This window comes from Amblyomma mixtum, chromosome 6 (genome assembly GCF_055824585.1).
Source record: "Amblyomma mixtum isolate Tamu chromosome 6, ASM5582458v1, whole genome shotgun sequence".
Taxonomy (NCBI): Eukaryota; Metazoa; Arthropoda; class Arachnida; order Ixodida; family Ixodidae; genus Amblyomma; species Amblyomma mixtum.
The window spans coordinates 61,613,394-61,636,621 of NC_143017.1; the positions used below are offsets into that span (position 1 = coordinate 61,613,394).

The 23,228-nt window shown below is 44.4% G+C and overlaps 1 protein-coding gene across 1 annotated transcript in view; it reads right to left on the reverse strand.

Moving 5' to 3' along the window:
- Window positions 1–23,228, reverse strand: part of LOC149339228 (glycine receptor subunit alphaZ1-like) — a 200,092-nt gene that overhangs the window by 84,333 nt on the left and 92,531 nt on the right. The window contains exon 2 of the mRNA XM_089547996.1: window positions 7,221–7,321. Within this exon, the coding sequence (XP_089404122.1) occupies window positions 7,221–7,321 (101 nt within the window). The remainder of the gene's footprint in view (window positions 1–7,220; window positions 7,322–23,228) is intronic.

A 23,228-nucleotide genomic window follows, 5' to 3' on the forward strand; every position in this document is an offset into this window, starting at 1 on the left:
GCCTCTAGAATTTCTCCTCCAAAGAAATTCCAGCCGCCGCGGCCGGGATCGAACCCGCGTCTTTTGGGACAGCAGCCGAGCACCATAGCCGCTGAGCCACCGCGGCGGCGCTGGTTTTAGTAGGCCGATTACGTAAATTATTCGCAGTGCTTTAGGTTGTGGGTCCGGTTGTCAGAACTGACACATATTGTTACGGGTATCCGCATAAAACTATCGCCCTTCAGCATCGCCTGGAGCGCGAAGCCTAACCTGGCTGCTACGGCAAAGTTCACCGCGGTTGCGCTTAAAACATTATTGCTCAAGCCAACCAATATTTTTCGTGTTCATTTCTTTGTATGATAGTTGGATGAAACATCTACCTATACGGCTCCGCGCACTTGAAATTTCCACTTGGGGCATTTGCTTACACGGTATCATATACTGCAGTCAAGTCAAAGCAACTTAACGAAGTTCAATTTTCCTAATGCCATCTTCCCAACACCCGGTCCCTAATAGTGCAGAAGTGTTGTCGCGCAGCGCACAGTATCTGTTTAGTAGAAAATGAACATTGCCTTAACCTTCAGGTGAATGTAAATTGATTACTATTTTCTCAGCGTCTGAATATACATGGCAGCTCATAAAAAACTGCGTCTGTGAATGCTCTCGCAGTTTTCCGTTAGCACGCTACAGCCGACAAGTCAAGGTATTCATCATCTCTGATGGAGACATTTTTTTCTTGACGGTGGCATCAACACGGTTTTCACTCTTAATAGCTATACTAGCAGTTCTAGGAATTTTATTCTGTTCAAAATACTTATTATACTACAGGTTTTCCCACTGAATTTAATCCTAGTGCTAGTGGAAATAATCTAAGCGCCGACTGATATAATATTCATGCTATGTAATTTAATACGAATGCATAACATTTAATCTAAGCGCCAGCGTATTTAATCTAAGCACCAACTCAAACATTGCAAGCGCCTACCAATTTAATTCCAGTGCCAACGCAAATAATGCAAGCGCCAGCTGTTTTAATTCAGGCGACAACCAATTTAATCTAAACGCGATAAACGAATGCCATAAAGACTCCAAAGCACAGAACACTAATGTCAGAAATAAAGCTGAGATAATTTTTCAAACCATGGGATGCCTAAATGAACTGTCCACATACTGCATAGATTTCATCAATATTATAACCAAAACTGCCTAGATACAAGTGATTTAAAACGCTGCTTAAGCGCAGAATATCAGCATTAAAAAACTTCTCAGAGGTTCAGTGCCATGGCGCACTGGCTCTTTATTATTACTATAGAACGGAGGAGGGCAGAATTGCACGCACTGTTTATAATGGAACAGTGAATTCACTATCTTCGATAAAAGATAGGATTATTTTGTCAGACAGTGAAAGAAAGTGTTAATATACCGTGCCTTTCTTTATTACTACGTAGTTTCGTGAGAAAAAAAGGTACACAGCCAATGATGGAAAGTTCCAAAGCAGAAGGCAAGTTTGGCGCCTCGGTTTGCTTGCTGCCGGAATCTCGTCTGCTTTTGCAAAATATGCTAGAACAACAGAGGAAGACACAGATATATGCACTCATTATTAGAAATCAGTGAACGTTTTTTTTCAAGAAATAGGATTTATTTCTCAGGCACGTAAAAAACATTGTTAAAAACACAGAAGACACGAAAGTTTCAAAGCAGATGGATTTGAGTGTGCCGCATTATGGCTGCATTTGACACAATGGGGTAGAGGCGAACGACGGTGGTACGTACTCATACACTATAAGCAGGTGATAGTGTACGACTTTTCATTCATCTCGTATGGACATTAACGCGCAGTATTTTCTTCGATGGAAGCCGATGAATCGTGCTCTCACGTCCTGGCTGGACACCGAAAACGAAGACCGCCATGCAAGCCACCAGATGCACCAAGAAGAAAGAACAACAAAGTCTTTGAACATGAGAGGGCCAGAATTCTCGATGTGTCGAAGCCTGGAGGAGATGTGAAAAAAAATGGCAGACACGCTGGGCATCAATTTAAAGACAGCAAGATCCATTGCAGCTACCGATAGAGAGGCGCTGAAGAAAGGCGGAACGTCGAAGAAATTCGGAAATGAGGTTGTAGCGTCTCTAAAAACTATTGTGGACAACAACCCTGCTTTCACGCTAAAGCAAATAAGGCAGGCGGTGGAAGAAGAATTGCCCGGAATTGACATCAGCACAAGTAGCATTGATCGCCTACTGGATGCGCATGGGTACTCTATGAAGTTGGTGACTCAGAGGTCGATCGACCGCAACAGAGACTACGTGAAACGCAGCCGCAAAGCATACGCGCAGTGGCTGCAGTGTGAAGGACCCCGCTAGTGCAGGTTCTACGTTAATGAGACTGACTATAACATATGGTGTTCAAGTAGCTTCGGCCGTTCGGTTAAGGGGCAACCTGCGGTGCAGACGACGACTGGCATCAGAGGAGCAAACCTTAACGTTATCGCCTGCATGTCAGCAAATGGTGGCATACATTGGACGGGGGTCGATAAGGTTCCCTGGATCGTATTCAACGAATTTTTAAGCGACATATAAGCCCGTGTCGAAAAAGAAGAGCGTGGTTCAGAAGCTGTTTTTATTTTTGACAATGCTCCCGCTCAGAGCCATGCTGAACAGGCAAGCCTGGCCAGTCAGATACACTCAATCAAGAAACTGCCTCCTTACAGCCCATTTTTTGACCCTCTAGAGGAATTGTTTTTGAAGTTGAAGTCTGAAGTCAAAGCTTTCCTCAGCCAGCGGAGACACTTGGCGCTCATCACTCCGCCCGGATTGACTAAAAGGGAGCATCGGCGCAGTTTGTCGCTCGACTTGCTCGACACTCTATGCAGCAAATACAGCGGGTAGAGTGCGCTGCTATCGACCGCCATAACTTTTACTTTATACCGCAGCTTTGCGCGAAGATAATATGTAAAAAAGTGTGAAGTCAAACTTTAAGCCACCTAATTTCCTCCAGAAAATCAAATTGAATTTCAAAGACGGCCCCTTCTGTGCTTGTATAAGCCTAGATTGTTAATAACGTGCGCCGCTATAAGGTAGCCGCCGGTAGCTATTCTTGACATAGGCTGTAAGCTCCGGTCTCTTTCCCTTGTAAAACAGAATAAGCGGTAAAGAGAAGAACCGTTACTCCGATTCTGTGGAAGAATTCTGCATTACACTACTCCCTTTTGTTTCTGCTAATGGTGTTGAATTGTTGAATCGTAATTAGCCCCTCCCGAAAACATTTTGCACCGGTTGCATGAAAACAGCTGGCAGTATGAAGACAGTATGAAGGCCATCATTGCAACTAGCATGCAGATTCAGCGCATATGACAACCGATAATCAGCAGTGCTTACCCAACTAATTAACACACGACAGTCACGAGCCACAAGAGTTGCATCAAACACTGAGGTTTAACAGCCGCTGGTGGCTCTTTGATATTGCACGGTATGCGAAGAAAACGAAATAGTGCATTGGAATGTGACTCATAGGCGTCGCATAGTCTCAGGAGTTATCTAAGCTTCGCTTTTTTTCTGGCATTCGTGTTCCGTGCTTTGGAGTCTTCTACTGCATAAGTTTTCCGCATGCGGATTAAATTTGTTGGTACCTGGATTAAAACAGTTGGCGCTTGTATTATTTGCGTTGGCACTGGGATTAAATTTGTTGGCGCTGGCATTGTTCGAGTTGGCGCTTGGATTAAATACGCTGGCGCTTAGATTAAGTGCTTGGCACAAAAATTAAATTACATGACATGCAGATTATATCGATCGGCGCTCAGATTATTTCCGCTGGCACAAGGATTAAATTCAGTGGAAAATCCAGTAGTACATCTTGTCCTAAAACAAGGCTGCACTTTTATTTACCCTTTTCGTGATAAAAAAACTTACTCCAGTAATTGTGTCTTCTAGTGAAGTGAATATGTAATTAATTAGTCGACGAGAAAATCCACTGGGGAAAAAAATTAAGGGGGCACTTTGGCTCTCTAAAGTGCTGCAAGGCGAAAGCGTTTCATGGCGCACTGTAAGTTTTATTTACTTTTATTTTTCATTTTTTTTGCTCCTTTTCTTATTTTTATTGTGTTAATTTTCATTTTCATATCTTATCTTTATTTTGTTTTTATTTTTCTTTATTTTCTTATTTTTTATTTTATTTTTATTTTTCCTGACTTTATTCCTTTTATTTTATTTATGAAACCCATGCATTCACTAGATGCGCCTCTATTCACGCTCGAACCTTGAGCCATCATGGCGGAGTGGTAGCGTCTCCACTTCAAATGCCAAAGGCCCTGGTTCGATTCCCACCCTCGGCGCAGTTTATTTTTAAGCAGTGACGCCGAAAGGCAGACAAATCTGCCGACACGGCTGCCGACGCGTCTGCTAACGACAGTATGAGGCATTAACGGCTTTCGCCTTAAAAGTGGCCATCAACTCCTAACCAAACGCTATGAAAAGGATCAAAAGAAATAGCAAACCGATCAGCCACAATGATTACAAAATTGGCAACGTTAAGGCCTTGCCATTTAATACGTTCATATGCAGACTGTGCAGCTCTCTGCGGCATCGGGTGGCCTCTGCGAGCAGAGTGGGCGTGCAGGCGCAGTGCTCTTCCTTCTTCTAACACGCTGCCAGCGCCCTCCTAGCACGAAGCCACTGTGGGAACGCACAGCAGGTGCTGGGACTAAATAGTTTGTGGTGGTGGTGGTGAAAACATTTATTACGAATGAACAGGAGGTATGTTTGGATCATCCCGTAAGGGACCGATCCTTACAAACACTAGGTGGAGGTCCCTAGTATGGGACCCCAGTGGCGGTTGCCGCCGCCCGGGCGCGCCCGACTAAGGCTTGTTGGGCCTGTAAGTCGTGGCAGCCGAGCAGGCTTCGCCTCCCAGCCCTCCAGGGTTGGGTTGGGGATGGGGGGAATAGCGGGGTTGGAGTGGCAGGCCCACACCATGTGATAGGTGTCAGAAGACACTGCACTACAGTGTGGGCAGCTGCCGCTAAAGGATGGGTCAAAATGTTTTAGCACTGCCGGGCACAGCAACGTATTGGTGAGAAGGCGGAGAAGGAGCCGCTCATCCGCCTTCTTCAGGCCTTTACATGGGCTAGGGTAAAGGCGATGACAATTTTGATAATATGTTGTAATATCTTTGAATGTATAGATCGGATTAAAATCGGGTTCCTGATCGGACGGGGAGGAGAAAACAGCCCGGTGAGAGAGCTCGCGGGCGGCTGCGTCTGCTGCCTCGTTTCCTGCCAACCCCTGATGAGCAGGGGCCCATATGAGGTAACGGTGTGCGGGGTCCGTATCCCGTATGCAATTTTGGTATATTCGATAGGCTAGGAAGGGAGTGCAGCCTTGTTCGACGTTCCGACAGGCCCCTCGCGAGTCGGTGATTATCTATTTTGAATTGGAATGTGAGGCCGCGAGAGCAATCGCGACCTCTTCTGCTTGTGTTGCACTGCGGGCTCTGAAAGTTAGGCAGTTAACTGTGTTGCTGTTGTGCAGCAGACCAGCTTGCAGCCCGGAGGTGTAGGTGCCTTAATAGAGTTCTCGTTGTGTAACCTGTTGCATGTGGCATGCGTCGTTGTAGATGTGACCGCTTAATATTAGCTGGATTGTATAACAGAACTGAACTCTTAAGAATGCCTACAACAAATACAGGTATGGAATTCAAGCTTTTTATTGATGCTAAGGATGGGGGAGTGCTCAAGAAGCTTGGAATGATTCCGAATCGTGAGTGGATTCCCTGCAAGAACTAGGCTTTAGGGTAGTGTTGTCAAATCCTCCCTATTAGCAAAACGCAGATGACCGATTAACGCTGGTTAAAAATGACTTCTGATGTCTGAAAACATTAAAATGAAGTGTTCGGAGTACGCCAGTGATACGTTCTTAATTATTACGCGAAAGCGGTATTTAAATTTAGCTGCCTAACATTAAATATCGACCAGCCTTAGGAATAGACCACTCATGTTACACGCTGCGTGAAACTCTGGCAGCATTAATGGCTATATTTGCATATAAAAGGTTCGCATTATCTAATCTTCCGCTGAGTTTAGAATTATTGTCCTATTCTTCCTTAAGCCGTCAGAAGGACACCGCGGCAATGCGCTTGAATTTCGTGTTAAAAACACGACTATGCAGGGAAATTATTTAATCTTTCAGAGCATGGTCTTCAAATCATAATAAAAAAGCGCCAAATCAGCGCATGACTACCACAAAATGCTACAGCAGTGCAACAGCGTCGAGTGGTTTTTGTAAAGAAGAGTAATATACTGCTCATTTCGCATTTTCAAAGACCTCATACGAGGGTTGAATACTAGGCTGCGGTGGAAAGGCCAATGAACCGCCTCATGGAATAATCAGACAGTTAAACGTTTTGCCTGGGTAACTTTACACATTTCTGGTGCCATCCAATCACTATATATTGCGACTAAGCGGCGAAAGTGCTGCGCAGTGTACAGTCTTAATAGAGTACACGTCTGTTCTACGGACGTCATGGGCCTGAAAAATGCTTTTTCGGAGTACAGAGTAGAGTCGCAAAGAAACGTTTGCGGGATATGGGTTCGTGGAAAAAAGAAAAAAAAATATGTGACCGACAAAAGCAGCTCTACAAACGGCACTGATGCATAGGGGGACAAGCGGGCTCCATCCTCTGGAAAAAATGACACCCTAGTTACCAGTGAAGCAACAAGAAACTATTATTTTTTCGTAAATCGGCATCCCGCAAAGTTTTTTCAACGAATGTATCTTCACTTCGTTCTTGGCTGGTATGATATATGAGGTATGCTAAAGGTCAATAGCTGCACAGTTAAAAGAAGGCGTGGAGCGTCATTGCTGTTTTTTTCTTCAAAATCACCTAACAGTAATACATTCCAGAATAAAACTGGTAATCTTACAATGCATCACAGTATCATCGGCACTCTTTTTCTTCTCGCTTTTTTACAAAGACTTGTTCACATTCGCGTTTTTTTTTTTAGCTTTAAAGGAGGTTGTCATAAAATACAAAGTGGCAGCCTGAAGTGTAGTTTAGGGCTCGAAAGAATGCTGCCTGGCGAGGAGTGAGCATAAAACTACGCTTTTCCTATCACCATCCTGAAGTCCAGTTGTGGGATAAATTTTGAAACGTTGACTTCTGAAACACTGATAAAAAATTCTGGCTGTTATCATTGTGTATAATAAAGAAACATGCTGAGAATAGAAATTGGAAAGTGTCTCCTCACTCAAGTGGTGACCAGGCGTGATACGACGGTCGTAGCTCCACAGTATGTTGTCCAATATCTGAAGGTCGACGTCATCAAAAAGCCCAGGTGCCGGGTAGCCTCTGCAAAGCAAGAAAGAACGGTATTTCAAAATATGTTAACGATTCGCGCAAAATTTTTTTACTTTATAGAAATGCAATAATATTTGCAGTATTGAGCTGCTATTCGTTACTCTTCTGATAACAGACTATAAAGTTTCCCTAGTTCTCATTTTCCATTCCAGATGCAGAAGAGAGCTCTAGTTAAGAGTCTGTGGCTGGACAACATGCAGTGAAAAGACCGAGTTACTGCACATAGTGGCTGAGTAGTGCGTACATCGTCATTCTGCACAGTTAAAACAAAAACAAGACAAATACCATTTTATCCAATTTTAATTATGTGTATCTGACGAGTACAATTCATGCATGGTTGCTGCATGGACACGGAGAGCAAATGTGCTATATAAATACTATCTAAGTGCGCAAATATTCGCGCGCTTGAGCAGACTTTGAGCGCTGGCCAAAGGAAAGAATTATATGATTCATGGCTCTTAAGGAGCACAACAGTATTTTTATATTATGGCCCCATGAGATGCAATACGTGCGCAGACATTATATGATATTTCAAAACTTGAAAAGAACAAATTGAATGGCGATTACATACTTGATATTGCTGATGATCAGCGCTAGCTGGTCCACATTATGCATTAGCAACAGTAGCACTTGCTCTGAACGCTGCCACGCTTAAGAGCGTTGCGATAGCGTTTCTGTTTTGGAAGCATGTTGCGGAGCTAATTTGTTTGTATTACCGCAGAAGTTTACGTAGATTTTCTGCATTCTTCGAACACTATCTTTTAACAAAGTGCAAGTTCAGACACTGCGCTGCTTGAAGATAGGTGTTAGAGCCACGCTGATAATAATTTTACTCGACTGAGGAAAAATTTGCATCTTTCATATACAAACGATGTGCCGCAATGACACCATAAAGAAAATACTCAGGCTGCAGTGCACAGATGTATGATGTACTTTCTGCCGTGAGTCTTTCTAAACGCTAAGGAGCCCCTTTCTACATAGATATATGTCGCTGTCTTGAAATAAAGCTGGTAGAGATAAAAAGGCAAACAAAGTAGAATGATATATAGTTGCTGTTGTTAATGCGACGGTCTGGCCGTTTCACCTTCTCTGCGCACCGCATTTGCACTCCATTGCCCACTCTATTAGTGTTTTAACTTGACTGGACCATGGGATTTATTTGCCACAAAGCGTACAAAAAGTGCCTGTAAAGCGGTACGGTAAGCCCTCATAAGGGATGTTTACAAAGGCCTTTGTCAACATCGTATTTGGCTGTGTGCGAGCTGTTTGGCTCTACATTCGGCACTGCTGCTTTGATTTATGCAAGATAATAAAATATTAGTGGGCTACCTCACTTACGAAAGGCCAACTACTAAGTGAATTTGTGCGCGCGAAGGTGGCAACACGCGCGAAAAGCGCGCGAAGGTGACAACACAAGAAAGAACACTAGCCTCTAGCTACTAGCTGTTTATTCAAAATAACTCTAACCGTTAGATATTTATTCAGCCAAGCAGGGCATGTAATGATAACCTCTACAGTTGTTCACCTATGCGTGTTACAATTTATTGATATACCTCGGTGACTTTGCTGCGCATAGCGATGTCATGTTATTTCTGATGTCTGTAAATACATGTCCTGTTCGGTCAATTAAGCAGAATGTAGTATGTTCCTTTGTGTCTTCATTGTTGTGTTTTCACCTTCAGGCACTTTGAGAGGAAAACAATAATCGTATGATATTGCGGTTTTCAGCATTAACTACATCAAGGATTCGCGACCGCGTGCATTTGAGACGTGAAGCTGTTGTCTGAAATCATCTCCCAAGCACATTCTTCTGTGTTCACCTTCGGCTAGTCGCTCATATTTTTCTGCCTTGGACCTCCCGAGCATGCACTTCCAATCTTGTCGCCCAGTCGATTGCGTGGATAAGTACGCTCAAGGCGACATTTTTGCGCTCTTTTACGCGCCATGTCTTCTGAATCGCATCTCCCCGAATGCCTCTGGAGCACTCAGAAACGGGCAAGCGCAAATTGGCTTTAAGGCGCACCTACCAGAGAGAGATTGACGTTGTCTAAAAGATGTAGCAGAACGCTGAAAAAGAGTACGGTCTGACACTCTCTCATTGGGCGCTATTGCTGCTGTTCCACGATTTAAAGCCTTAGAACCGACGGTGTGTGACAGTGTGTGGCACGCAGTAGCTAGAAGCCGTCGAAACGCTTCTGTACCAGGCGCTCAGCGTGTGTGACATTACGCGCCATGCTATTGGGGAGTGCCGAGAAAACTTTTTTGTTGACTGTATCATGATCTACTAGCCAGTATGTGTCGTTACTTTTAAGCACTACGACCATGGCGATGCCAGTGCTCCTGCCCGTGTACAGGTAACGTTGTAAAAATGTTTCTTTGAGCTCCACAAACTCGCCGTCTACCTTCGAATAAGCACATATCTAGGGTAAACGACATCACTTTGCTTATGTTCAAATGGCACTTCAAAACTGGAAAGTGCAGTTCCTGTATATGCCAGAAACTGCCTATGCCATCCTAGTAAGACCACTTTGCATCCTCAATAGCCCTTTCACAATGGCACTTCAAAACTGGAAAGTGCAGTTCCTGTATTTGCCAGAAACTGCCTATGCCATCCTAGTAAGACCACTTTGCATCCTCAATAGCCCTTTCACAAGCAGCGACCGCTGTGTGAACTTTACCCTGCGGTGAACCGGAAATGGTTTCTTTCATGTCAAAAGTGATGCACTTCTTGACTAAATGTTTTCGCAGGCGGGTGTGTATATTTTTACTTGCACTTTTGCTCCGAACAGGAATTTACTGCTCCGAAGTACCGAGGTATTTTTTGTAACGTACCGCGGTCAGCGTATTTAAAGGAGTGAACTTCAAGAATCGCTCAAAACCGGTAATTTTATTTGTTTACTTAAAATGACCTGCATATTTATGTAGCAAATATCGACTCGGCTTGGGGACGAATAAAAATTACCCTTTTTAATCTCCGACGTTACCCTGTTGTTGAAATGGCTACATTGTTTGGATATATTAGCTTTTCCAACCAAACGTCATTTCAAGGGATCACCATTGAATGACAACTGCGAACAGCCTTACACGTAGGATCAGGGCCAAAGTTTTGTAGAATACGGATTGTTGGGTGAATTATTTTTCTTGCTGCGGCGAGGAAGCCATATGAATGCAAATCATAGATGTTTAAGAAGACATGAGGGCTCCATAAACAGAAACGAATACTGGACGATTTTATAACGAAAGACCACAAAGATTACTTTTCAGCAAATCCTCATCTCGCAAACTTTTGTCAATGACTGTACTTTCAGCCACTTAACTACGTTCCAGAAACAAAAACTTGTTTGGTTTGGTTTATGGTGATTTAACGTCCCAAAGCGACTCAGGCTATGAGAGACATCGTAGTGAAGGGCTCCGGAAATTTCTACCACCTGGGGTTCTTTAACGTGCACGGCACGTGCACGGCGCAGACTTGAGCCATGAGATATGCATCAAGAAAAAAAGCGCCATCAAGGCGCCGAAATGCATTATAAAAAAATAGAGCCCTGCTTTCTCTAGAACTTGAGTGAACATAGCCCACAAGAGATCTTTTAGCCAATCAGTCATTTCTGAAAAAAGTAGATGGTTAACTGACGTATAATTACGCGCAACGCGGGGTGGGTGCAGGGTCATAATTATCATAACTGCAGGACAAACGCCCCTACCATATCTCTCCCGTTAACCCTCTCTTGTGCCAGCCGTGGCCATCTTATTACCGCAAACTTTTTAAGCTCATCTGTCCACCTAAATTTCTGCTGCACCCTGCTACACCCGCATACTCTTGAAATCGAGTAGGCTAGCTTTAACGACTTTCTGTTATGGTAAATAAAAATGGGCATTGCGCACAAAAAGACACGGACAAGAAGGTAACACAACAAGCGCAGACTCGCGACTAACTTTATTTGACAAACGACACAACTTTTATAGCTTCAAAATGTCACATCACACACATGGGCAACCCAAAAACCTGTCTTCATTCCGATAGAGTTTAATTACCGTTCTACTTGATACAAAATGCCTCAGCCAACTCACGCGCCACTTGGTCACGGCTCCATTCAAAACTTTGGTACCTGCCAGCAAAGGCAGGCATGGCTTATCGCGCTTTGCATCCGGGCACGCGCCACAGTGCGGGGATAATTTCGACCCTATTCCTGATTTCCTCGAAAGCTGGTGTTCCTTCAAGCGCTCATTCAAACATCGGCCTGTCTGACCGATGTATACCCTGCCACAGGTGAGGGGAATCTGATATACGACTCCCGTCTGACAACTCACGAAACGAGTGGCAGGACGCTTTACGCAGTCCGCCTTCCTCTTCCCTCCGAACATGACCTGAGGGCACAATGAGGCCAACTTGCACGGGGCGGTAAAAACTACCGGCACACCGTAGCATTTCGCCAGAGTCTTCAGGTTGTGGGAAATCCTGTGAACATACTGTAGAACCGCCGGCCTCATTTCCTTAGAACGGCCACTAACCCGGCACGTCCTTATCTTTCAGTTTGCGCAGAAGCTTCTCTGCCACTGCAACAATGATCGAATCAAGAATACTAGGCTATCTAGAAAACCGGTTATCTAGCATTTACAGTGCATGTCCCACACAAGCCCACTTGTTCTTGATTTCGACTAGGATGTCATTAACCTGTGGTTGTTTTCACTGTTCACCCCCTCACTCTGTTCACTAACTGTCTCTTAAAGTTACACCGATCATTTTCGTTTGGTTTTGGTTTACTGGGGTTTAACGTCCCAAAGCAACTCAGGTTAAGAGGGGTGCCATAGTGAAGGGTTCCGGAAATTTCGACCACCTGGGGCTCTTTAATGTGCACTGACATCACACAGCACACGGGCCTCTAGAATTTCGCCTTCATCGAAATTCAGCCGCCGCGGCCGGGATCGAACCCGCGTCTTTTGGGCCAGCAGCCGAGCGCCGTAACCACTGAGCCACCGCGACAGGGCACACCTATCATTTTCGTTTCGATTGTACGCCCCGTTGACCTCATATAGCTTTAACTGTTTTCGTTACCCTGCAAGCTTCTGCCTCATATGTGAGTACGGGTAAGATACATCTGTGATATACTCGTTCTTTCGGCCTAAGGAATGATGGGAAACTGCCATTCATCACTTCAGAGCACCTGCCAAATGCTCTCCAACCCAGCCTTATTCGTCTAGTTATTTCCGTGTCGAAGTCCTGAGCTGCTGACATTACTTTCCCTGAGAAGATATATTCCCTCACCATATCAAGCGCCTCGCTACTAATCATCACCTGTAAATTTTTTTACGAGATTGTTGAAGATAACTTTAGTTTTCTGCATATTATTTTTCGACCACCATTCTGCTTTGCTGCTAAAATCATTGATCTTGCTTTCGAATTCATTCTCTCAGTCTCTTAGCAAAGCAATGTCATCAGCGAATCGCAGGTTACCAAGGTATTCTCCGTCAAAGCTTATCTCCAACTGTTCTCAATCCATGGCTGTTACCACCTCCCGTAAAAAAGACGGTGAATTGCATCAGAGAAACGGTATCTCCTTGCCCGGCACCTTAGGTATTGGAATATTTTTGCTGTATTTATGAAGGTCTATAGTGGCTGCGAAGAAGTTATAGATATCTTCCAGTATTTTTAGGCAAGGTTCATCCACACATTAATTACGTATTGCCTACATGACTGCTGAGGTTTCTATTGATATTCTGCGCAGTTTTCTATCACCTAATTTTCAGTGTAAATCCAATCTGTTGTCGAGTATCGTTTAAAAAGTCCTGCCTGTATATTAAGTTGATTGAAGTCAAAGGTTGTCATGACTCTATGGGGCAATTACCTTCGAACCTCCTATTTCTTATATGTTCAGAAACTTTAGCGTTCTTCGAAGATTCAAGTGAGGCAATGGTCATAACGAAGTGCGTAAACAGGGTGGCTAATTTTAGAGCACAATCTCCTCACCATTCTTAAAGAGGTCTGCTCTTACATGATCCTCACCAGCCGTTTCCTTTAATGACTTATTGCAATGCTCCGAAGGTTTTCTTTACTTCTCTTCTTGTTACTGGGGGAATGTTGAATTTCTGGGCACTTCTTTCTATATCTGATTAAAGTGCTGATTATATTGGGTACTATAAAGATTTCTATGAATTCTTCGGATGCTCTCTCTCAAGTCTGTTACTAATGACACTGCCCTTCTTGTCAGTAAGCGCATGCATTTGATTTTTACCTAAGCCTCGTTTCCTCTTCATCGCTATTAGACTGTCTCTTTTCTTTATAGAATGCTTATTGATTAGCTCTGATTCCTCAGCGAGTTCAATTCTGTCTGTGGCATTAGAGGCTTGTGTGTGTTGGCGTTTCTAATTAGATATTTAATCTAATGATAGAGCTTGCCGGTATCCTGTCTGATCATGCTACCACCTACGTTTACGGCGCACTCTGTAATAATACCTGTGGGATTACCGCTGACAGCTTGAACCCTAATGTAGTTGTCCTGAGTTAAAGCCGAATATCTTGTCTGCAGGTAGTTCTGAATTCTCCTATTTCCTCTGTTACCGCTAACTCGTTAGTGGACTTCTTCCTCACTAGTTTCTTCCATTTCTTCTGTAGTCGTAAGCTAATGAAAGACATTACCATTCTGTTATCTTTACGTCGCACCTTTTTGAAATCCTCAAGATCCTTCACGACGCCACTGTGAGCTGACCGCTTAAAGTGTATTAGTACAGAGTATGAGGGGTACTGACTCAGCCTCTAGTACTGCTGGCAGGAAACTACATATGAGAAGCTGCTTTCAGAAAAGATAACTTCACAGCGTTAAACGTAGTGACACGTGCTGCACTTTTGTGGTCCATTTATGAAACAATCGTTAAAACGAGACCGCAGTACGATGTATATAGACGTTCTCAAAATTTCTACCTTGTTTGCCGAGAAAAGAAAACAACTTTGTTCTGGGAATTCAACTCAGGCCCACATAAAAGCCGCTGGTTCAAGTTTCTATCGTAGTTTCTTAAACAAGAATTTTTTGTTCGCGGTTTAATCTGCTCATTATTGAGTTGAAGCCGCCCCAAAATTTTCACGAACACTTCCACCGCTGTAATAATTTTTATTGTCCTGGAAATTCTTTCACACGGTCCCCTCCCGGAAAGGCTCCATGCAGTTCCGAGATGCTTTTAAAATGCAGCGTCTCTCCTTTAGCTGCCTAAAACTCTTCCATATTTTAAACTAAAATTTATGAAGATGTTCATTGTTTGTGCATTTGCGAAATTTCTTTTCTTGTAATACAACATGAAAATGTTCTTTGAATTCTGCGTATCAAAAAGGGGTGTATAAGACTTCGTGTTTCTGGGAGAAGCGTTAAAATTTCAGGAATATAAAGCACCACGCAACATACACCTACAAAAAAGGATATGAATGCCCCTACAGGCTAGGTCCTTTTCACGATATTGTACTAGGAAATCGAACAATGAATGACGAATTCTAACTTCTCTTGCGTTCAGTGAAAGAGCCATGACAACTCCGGCACTTTAGTTCATGCGGATGTGCTCAGCTTCAAAAACGGTTACCTTCTCACCAAGAGAAAATGGTTTATTTATTCCTTTCCTGAAAACAGGTTGCGAGCGCGAAGAATTTTCTACAGTATCAAGAAGACGTGTGCGGGTGCCCCGATGGTGGCACAAGTTCCGTCATATAGACCCGGTATCCCATTGTGGCACGGAAAGGAAGTAAGAACAGAATCTATTTCTGCTTGGGGTGCTGCACGGCTGTTACATATTTTATCATTTATAGGACGCCCACTGCTCGGAAGACGACATCACCCCTTGGGTTGAAAGAGACGTTGTTTCCGAGTGCGATGGGATTTATTCGCCGTGGTTCTGGACACGCCACGTTATCGGATTCGTCTCTTCAGCAGCTCGGAGACCGAAAGAAGTGTCGAGCGTTTCCCTGTGGTGCTTCGTCTATCAACGCGGCTGCTTCCGGTTCCGGGCTGCGTCTGCTCTCTGGCGCTCTCGCTCGACGCCACAGCCGGTCACTTGTCTGGAACAGAACAAGGGTCCGAAAGCGATTCTCTTGTTTCGCTAAAAGCGAGTGCTTCCGCATACCACATCATCGTGTCGTACTCGGAGCTGACAGAAACCTCAGCCGTCTCGAAGACATGTTAGGAAGCGCCGACGCACTCACTATAAATACATGGGGCAATCTTTCACGCCTTCTTTCCTTCGTGCTATTGTTTTTGATTCTTCGTCGAAAGCAAGCTCTCTCAATGGATTTGCGATAAAAATAAAAAAAGAACGCAGGCCTACCTTTGTGTAAAGTTACCCGAAACCCACTTCTCAGAGCCTTTCTCTCTTCCCCCCCCCCCCCCCCCCCCCCAGTCTTTCGCCGCGCTTCGCGGTGAGAAAGCAGCAGTGTGCGAGCACCTCTCGTGTAGTCGTTGCTTGCGAAGTCGTAAGGCAGGAGCCCGGACGTGCGGGCGACAGCCAACGCCTTTGGGCAGCGGAAATTGAGATCGATATCACGAAAAATGGCGTTACGGCAGTGAATCTTGCGAAAACACGAAAAGCAGACGAAAGAAAGAAGCGCTTCTAGAAAGAAAGAAGGGCAGTATAAGAGGAGAAGGTGTGGTAAACCTTCAAGCACGGCACGCGCCTCTTCAGCCTCGGGGAACCCTACTGCGCCATTCGATGCGACGTATTCATGCGCGCCGGTGGTGCCATCTATCACTGCGCCACCTTGGAGTTCGAAAATAAGAAGAGAAAAAAGGCTTTGAGGACTTCCGAGAAATGAATCGTTTTTCTCCGCGTGGCACATGATGCGGTGCTGGAAAGTCAGAAGGATTGCGAAGACGCTTATTTCTTGGATAGGGTGTTGCTTCAATTGAGCGCCGCAGATTTCCCAGTTTTTCTAGAGTTCATTCTAAAGTTTTAGGATTGGCTACCTTGTTACGGAAGGAAGCACCGTCTTCTGATCAGTGCCGCAACGTGGCTTACGAATTTGTGGCCATGTTTTTTAAGCCTGAGAAGGAAAGAAAATTTGCTCAAAGAAATTGTGGCGCAGCCCTTAACCTTCATTTGCAGGCGTAATAAATTCTATTTAGTTTATCACTAGTCCATATCTTGAAACAATCATGCCTTTGGAGGTATTGAAATGTGAATAACTTTTACGATACTTCTTGGATTCATACAGCGCTAAGTTAAGCAAAGCATTTCTGTGTGGATCATATATTAAAAGGGCAACCTAAAAAGAATTAAAAACAATAAGCTCCTGCCTGCACCACATAAGTACAACAGGCTTAATAGCTTAATGCAATTTGAATATAAAAGAAAAGACCCGTGGGAAATGGTAATTTTACCGCCCGTACGTGGGGAAAAAGAAAAAAAAATTGGGGGGAACCTACTGTAGCGACTCACAGCCGAGGTAGCGGGCGCGGGGAGACTCTTCTGGGAAGTAGCGGAAAGGATGAGCAAAATGGGTGGGTTGAATGGTTGTCAGAAAATGGGTTATGGTATTTAGGGCGGGAACAGGGACAGTGAGTTGTTTGGTCTGATCTTTCATTTATCTCGACTCCATTTCTGGCTTGCCTGGCCAAGACAGGGAGAGCATCGAGATTGCCCAATGGTGCGGCCCCGCTCACGGGGTGACCGACCACCCACCAATCGCAACGGGCTCCGACCTCCAGAGACAGGAGAACTTAACTCGGGGTCAGCTACCTGGGGCCCCTCCACGACGGGGTTTTGGTTCCGACCTGCCAGCTAATAGCCATCGAGTGTTTTTCGCGGTTTTTCAGACACCGGAAGTATGTATGATGTCATCCAGCCAGTAGAGGCATTGGCCGTCAGTCTGTCGGCCCACCGGCGCTCGGCACCATGACCTAACACCTCAGGGGAACCCACCTGTGCTTCCAACCAACCAACCATCCAATAATTTTCTCCCCTAGCTTGCTCCTCTCTTACTGAGGAGGGAGTGTACAAGGCTGGGCATACCGGGCCACAAACCAAGAACGTGGCTAAGGGTGAGATTACCCAGGCCTACTCCGCCGGTACCCCACAATATAGGCAGTATTCACGGAACGTTTCAAAAGCGTAGTCCGCCCCCCCCCCCCCTCCCCTTCCATATTTCGGCGCAATGAGCATTAGAGCCGTAATAAGGGAGTAATTACTCATTGGCATCCACCCAAGCGCAGCCATACGGCTAGGCCCGGACCAGGACGAATTTTTCTTTAACTACGAAGTTTCTGAGAAAGCTGTATAGCTTTCCTTTGTAGCCGTATGGCTGCGCTTGGGTGGATGCCAATGAGTAATTACTCCTTTATTACAAATCTACTCCACCTTGGGGGATTCCCCTAAAACATTTGACCAGCATTAGAGCCCTGCGGTCGGCCGGGAGGCCGCTTCCCCGAGGTGTCATTTTAGAGCCCGGCTACTTAGAAGCCCCGCGCGCACGTGGTTTCTCCGGAACCAGAAAACGGCAAGTCGGTGGCCAGACTTTCACGCCCCCGCGTGCGGAGGAAAGTAGCATGTATTTGAAAACCTTTTCGTTTTGGACATGCCTTCTATGCCGGGTTTCGTGGGTCCAACCTGAGTATGAACCCAGGCCTGCCTCCGCTCAGGCATCGGACCGCACGAGCGCGACTGGCCCCCACAGTCGCATGAGAGTCGCTGCCACTCCCATGGAGTTCGCATCCCCAGACGATGGGTCCCGGCCATACGCATCCCTACCGCTGTCGTTGCACCGGAACAACGCCTAGTAGCCGAAACTACACCGGCCCGGGTTCGGTGTTGGAGAGGGGGGGGGGGGGGAGGCGGGGGCGTGCACGAGCAGGCCGCATAGTCGCCCCCCCCCCCCCCCCCCCCCCCGCCAGTCAGAATAAGAGCGATTACTTCAATAGCGCTAAGATGATTTCAGGAATTGTTAATCTGGTTGAAAACCCCCTTATTTCAAAGTAGCCCATGTTCCAAGACCCTTATGCACGCATGGCAACATAAATTGCGCAAGAACAGAGCGTGAAAGTTTGCTGTAGATAATTTCATTGGTGATGTAGCCTTTTGTACACTTATATAAGTCCAACAGTAGAATATCACGTCATTCACTGCGACTTAACTAGTCGCTTGTGCTCTATTTTGTCATGTAGATGCCTAAACTAATGACGGACATGACATCAGAGCTTTTCTTACGTGAAGTGAGCAGGTTTTATTGCACCATGTAATTCTTTATCAAACCATATATTGGCTCAAAGGAACTCATATTTTATTCAAAGATATAACAATTTGAACAAGATCAAAGATAACATCCTCCTGAAGAGCTCTGACTTTTAGAGAACTAAGTGTGCATCCTTGTCTCATACAGAAGAAATGTGTCCCATTTGTTGAAAAGCCGTGCGTTATCACATTTCCAGCGAAACAGCATCTTCACAATGAAAAATTTGTACCGCTTACGCCTAGCCATCAAAATATACGTTGAAGTAAAGTCTAGAACAATATCCTTAGAAGACTCCAGACATCCAGTATGCTGTTGTAAGATGGCAAGTTGGACGACTTGGATTACGTTTATTTTGTAGTAAAAAACAGTGACGAAGAAGAAGGAACGCCGACAAAAGAAAAACAAAAAACAAAAACAGACGTTTCGGTGAAGAAGGAACGCCGACCAAAGAAAATCAAACAACAAAAACAGACGTTTGACGATGAAGAAGGAACGCCGACCAAAGAAAAACAAAAAACAAAAACAGACGTGATAACGATCCTGTTTTTGTTTTTTGTTTTTCTATGGTCGGCGTTCCTTCTTCATCATCGAAAAGTGAACAAGAACGCAGGATGATTAAAGCTACACAACACAGCAACTGTCTGGCAACTAAAGTTTTATTCGCAAAAAATCAACATACATGACCTGAGAATACGACGCATGTCCAACATTCATTAGTAATCTACTAAAGATCCAGCCATGGCGCTGTTTGAAACGATCTTTGACACATTATAAGCCACCCAGAAAACGTGGCTCTGTAATATACCCTGTAATAGATGGCGTGCAGAGGCAGGTGCTTGTTTTCATTTCTTTTGAAGGAAGCTTCCACAGTCTCTCTCGTGCGTCGGTGACGCTGCCGGCTGTACTAAAATTTTAACTAGAGCTTGTGAATGTCTTTTGTGTCCTTTCTTTCGGTCCCTTGTCCGTTTTTTTTTTGCGCTAACTTCTTCAGAAAATGGTAGTAATTCTCCTAATGTAACGAGTCGGCAATCTATGGCGATTTGCTCATTTCTTGTTGTTGTCTAAAATTTTTTTCATGTTCAGCGAGAAAGTCGTAGCCTTGAACAGTTTGAAAAAAAAAGGTGATTTTTAACCGACTGAGCGACTTAAGGAAACCACTTGCCAATAAAACAGTGTTCGACAGATCCCCGGACAAAGAAAATATCTTCACTCGAAGGTGCTGTTAAAACAGACGTTTCATAAAGTGCTGAAAGAAAATCGTCCGTTTAAAATGGAGGCCCGGGTGTCATTGCGTTCACTCTATGCATATGCTGGGAAAGAGGGAAAAATCAGGTGTTGGTGCCATGTCAGATGTAAAGCAGTCCGATAAAAAAAAAGTAAGCAGTAAAGACTGACCCTGAGAAGCTCTGAAACAATACTTTGTAAGGCACAGTGTGACGAATACGACATCGCTGCATGAGTGGCAAGTATATCAATGGGAGAAAAGACGAAGAATTTGTTGACTAAGTCATCGTGCGTGGATGGCCACAACTAATGAAAACTCACCTCCTACTTCAAAGTTCAGTTAACATTCGAGCACCGTATGCTGCTGGCGATAAAAGCACACTTGAAAACAAATTCGGCCCATTATCGCTGCAACTATCAATGAACGCAAAGTTATTTTTGCTTAATTGTCAAACTGCCTCTGTACGAGACTGTCCTTGTGCACTCATGTCAGCGTCCACCTCACGCAAAAGCAATAGAAAGCTTATCTCACGGAGCGTCTCACACAGCCACGCGTTTCCCAACTGTCTGGCACACATTGGCATGGTAGCAGCGAACATTGAAATTCTTCTCCACAGAAAAGGAACTTAAGCCAGCGCATATGGCGCTCCTTTAGGTATTCTTCAGACGCATTCTTGAAATGAGCCCCCTTCGCCTCTCGTGGAGTAAATAGCAATGGTGGTGTGTTTTAACGGGCGCATGGACTCAAGGCTAAGGCCGCGATGGCGCAAAACCTCAAACAATAACAGTGAATTTAGCCAGAAGCCTTGCGTGAGCTATGAGTGTGTCACAATGCGCTAAGCATGAAACCAAAGACCGGAACCCGAGATGACTTGAAAAAGCGTTCATACGTTGCACCGAACTAGGAGTGAGACGAAGGTGTTCAGACAATGGCGCTGATTTGTACACCGATGTCAGTCCATAATAAAAGGTGCAATACTGGGGAAGAGTGTAACATATTTGGAAATGCGTGGAAAGAATGAACACACAAAAAAAGACAAACCCATACAGGTATTTTCGTCTCTACTGTATCATCGGGGTCCTTTCTACTCTAATTAAAGGGTTAAGCTATGTCAGCTCGCCCTGTTTTCATTCATTCTGACTCAGATATGATAGTGTTTCTTCTTACACATCTAGTACTCGAGGCAAAAAGGGGAAGTGTTTTGTTATGATGCGACGTAGTGCTCGCAGCTTAGCACCAGCTGCGGCGCTTATAGTAATCGTCCTGATCATTTTGCTTACTGAACAATCTGAACGCGAAACAAATTCTCACGTACAGAAGCACAAAGGTTCGGCGATCTACTCTCCTGCTAAACAAGCAAAGTTGGAGGGACGCTACCGTAAAGTGAAATGGACAAAACTAACCTTTGAACAACATAAACAGATGATGGGCGCGTTTTTATGCATAGTCGTAACGGTGGTGGTAGGTAAAGGCTAGTAAACTTGCAGTGTAACGTTGCTGACCATTTTTTTTCTATAAAACACTTTCATCCATATATAAAGAATAATGAGTTTACGCAGTAAACAATGTTGAGCCCTTGAATTTGGCCATGGGCTGCAAAGTGCGATGCTTACTTCTCATGTTAGTTGCGAAATCGTTCCTCGCAGTTAGTAACAAGCAATCCTGCCTCCAGTGTACTGCATAGCTTCCTGGGGGCTTCAAAACGTAACGGCAGCTTTCGCTCCGTTGAAGAGCTGCCGTATATATTATGTATTATTTTTTCGCTATGCAGGGCACCATTGAACAAAAAAAAACTGCAATCTAGAGCAAAATTATTTTTAAGCCACTAAATGACTGTCATAATCATATTCAGAACTAAATGACTTTTATAATCACTAGCGATTCCGGGTGACCATTTGCCCTTAAATAAGAACGGTGCAGGCGCCCTAATTCGCATGCCCCTGCAGCCTGAACGGAGTGTTTTTGCAGGCAGCCACATCGGAGTAACAAAAGTGATGAGAGCGATTAGCGTGGCTCGTTTTTCCTGCCGCTCGGAAAGAAACAAAGCCTAGAAGAAAAAGCTCTTCGTAGGAACAAAGACGGAAGCGGCTAAGAAATAGAAAGAAAAGACACACCTTTGCTTTCTCACAAAGCGCGCGAAAGTTCCTCGCTAATAGGTTCCAGCTACGTTACCACGCTCCCTGTCTTGAGATAACACAGGGAAAAAGGAGTAAGTGTAACGACGAAGAGACACTGCCACGGCTGACGAGAACTTTCAGTGCGACGGTAAGGGCGACAAAAGTGAGGCAGGGTGCGTTAATCGCACCCTGCACGTGACAAATTAGGTGTGCTAATTAATTAATTAATTAATCACGCAGGTGCACTCAGAGAGGGGCATTAAGTTGATGGAATAGTATGCGCTCACTGCCGCTAATGGAGGCAACTTACAATAGGGCAATTAGTCAAAGCGGATTTGTGTGATTAGACTAAGCAGATGCATTAATGGGTAGGGGGCATTGGCACCGGGTATATCTACGGTATGCCTTTTTAGAACTCAGTAGAATCGCGTAGGCACTAGTGTCTGCTGCTACGAACTAGCGGTGGTTGCACAAGTTAGATGGTTCCTAATTGACTCAACGGTGATGGAAGACGCTCCCTCAAATCCCGTTTACAGCTCATTACAATGTTGAACCCTTGAAGCGTTTATGCACTACTAGTGCTTTTTCGAGTGCTATGATATTCGTAACCTCGAAGCGCTGTTAAGCTTTCAAGCTTGCGTGTCTCATATGTGCTCGACGAAGCATGCGAATCTCTGCTGGGATATATTATGAGACAAAAGAATTTTTTCAATGATTGTTTTGTTACTTCCGGATTATTTCACCGAGAATATATCTTGTAGAATATATGCTCCACGCTACGCACTGAGCAGATTTTGCTCGCGTTTTGGTCGTTCATATTCTGTTGATCTCACTAAGACAGACAATATCTTGAATAAACACATATTCTTTTTTACACTATGCCATGGCGCAAGAAACTGGATTTTTCTGAATTATTATTTAAATAACAAGTAAGCCACGTTGTAATGGCTATATAAGGTATAATCGGGAACTGACTGAGGACTTAAAATTCCAGTAGATGCTTATAAGCATTTCCGCATAGCATTTAACAACCATCGATATGGACTCCCGTCGAAACTATTGACTCGTCCAACTCCTGACAAACAGCAAGGCGTGGCTATTTAGCGCGTATGCTAATAATGCGGCTGATCTGTTCATATCCTGAAAGCCCTGTTACGAATTCAAGTATAATTTGCGCAGTTTATTCCGATCGCGTGGTAGCAGCATATCACCACACATATCTAATGTAAAAGATCTCTCACAAGAAATGCTCGCATTGTATAAGCGCAAAAATTTATACGATTGGGACAGATTGGGATAGCTGATAAAATCATGCGGATTAAAAACTTTAAATCACGGCATGTATAAAGCATTCCACAA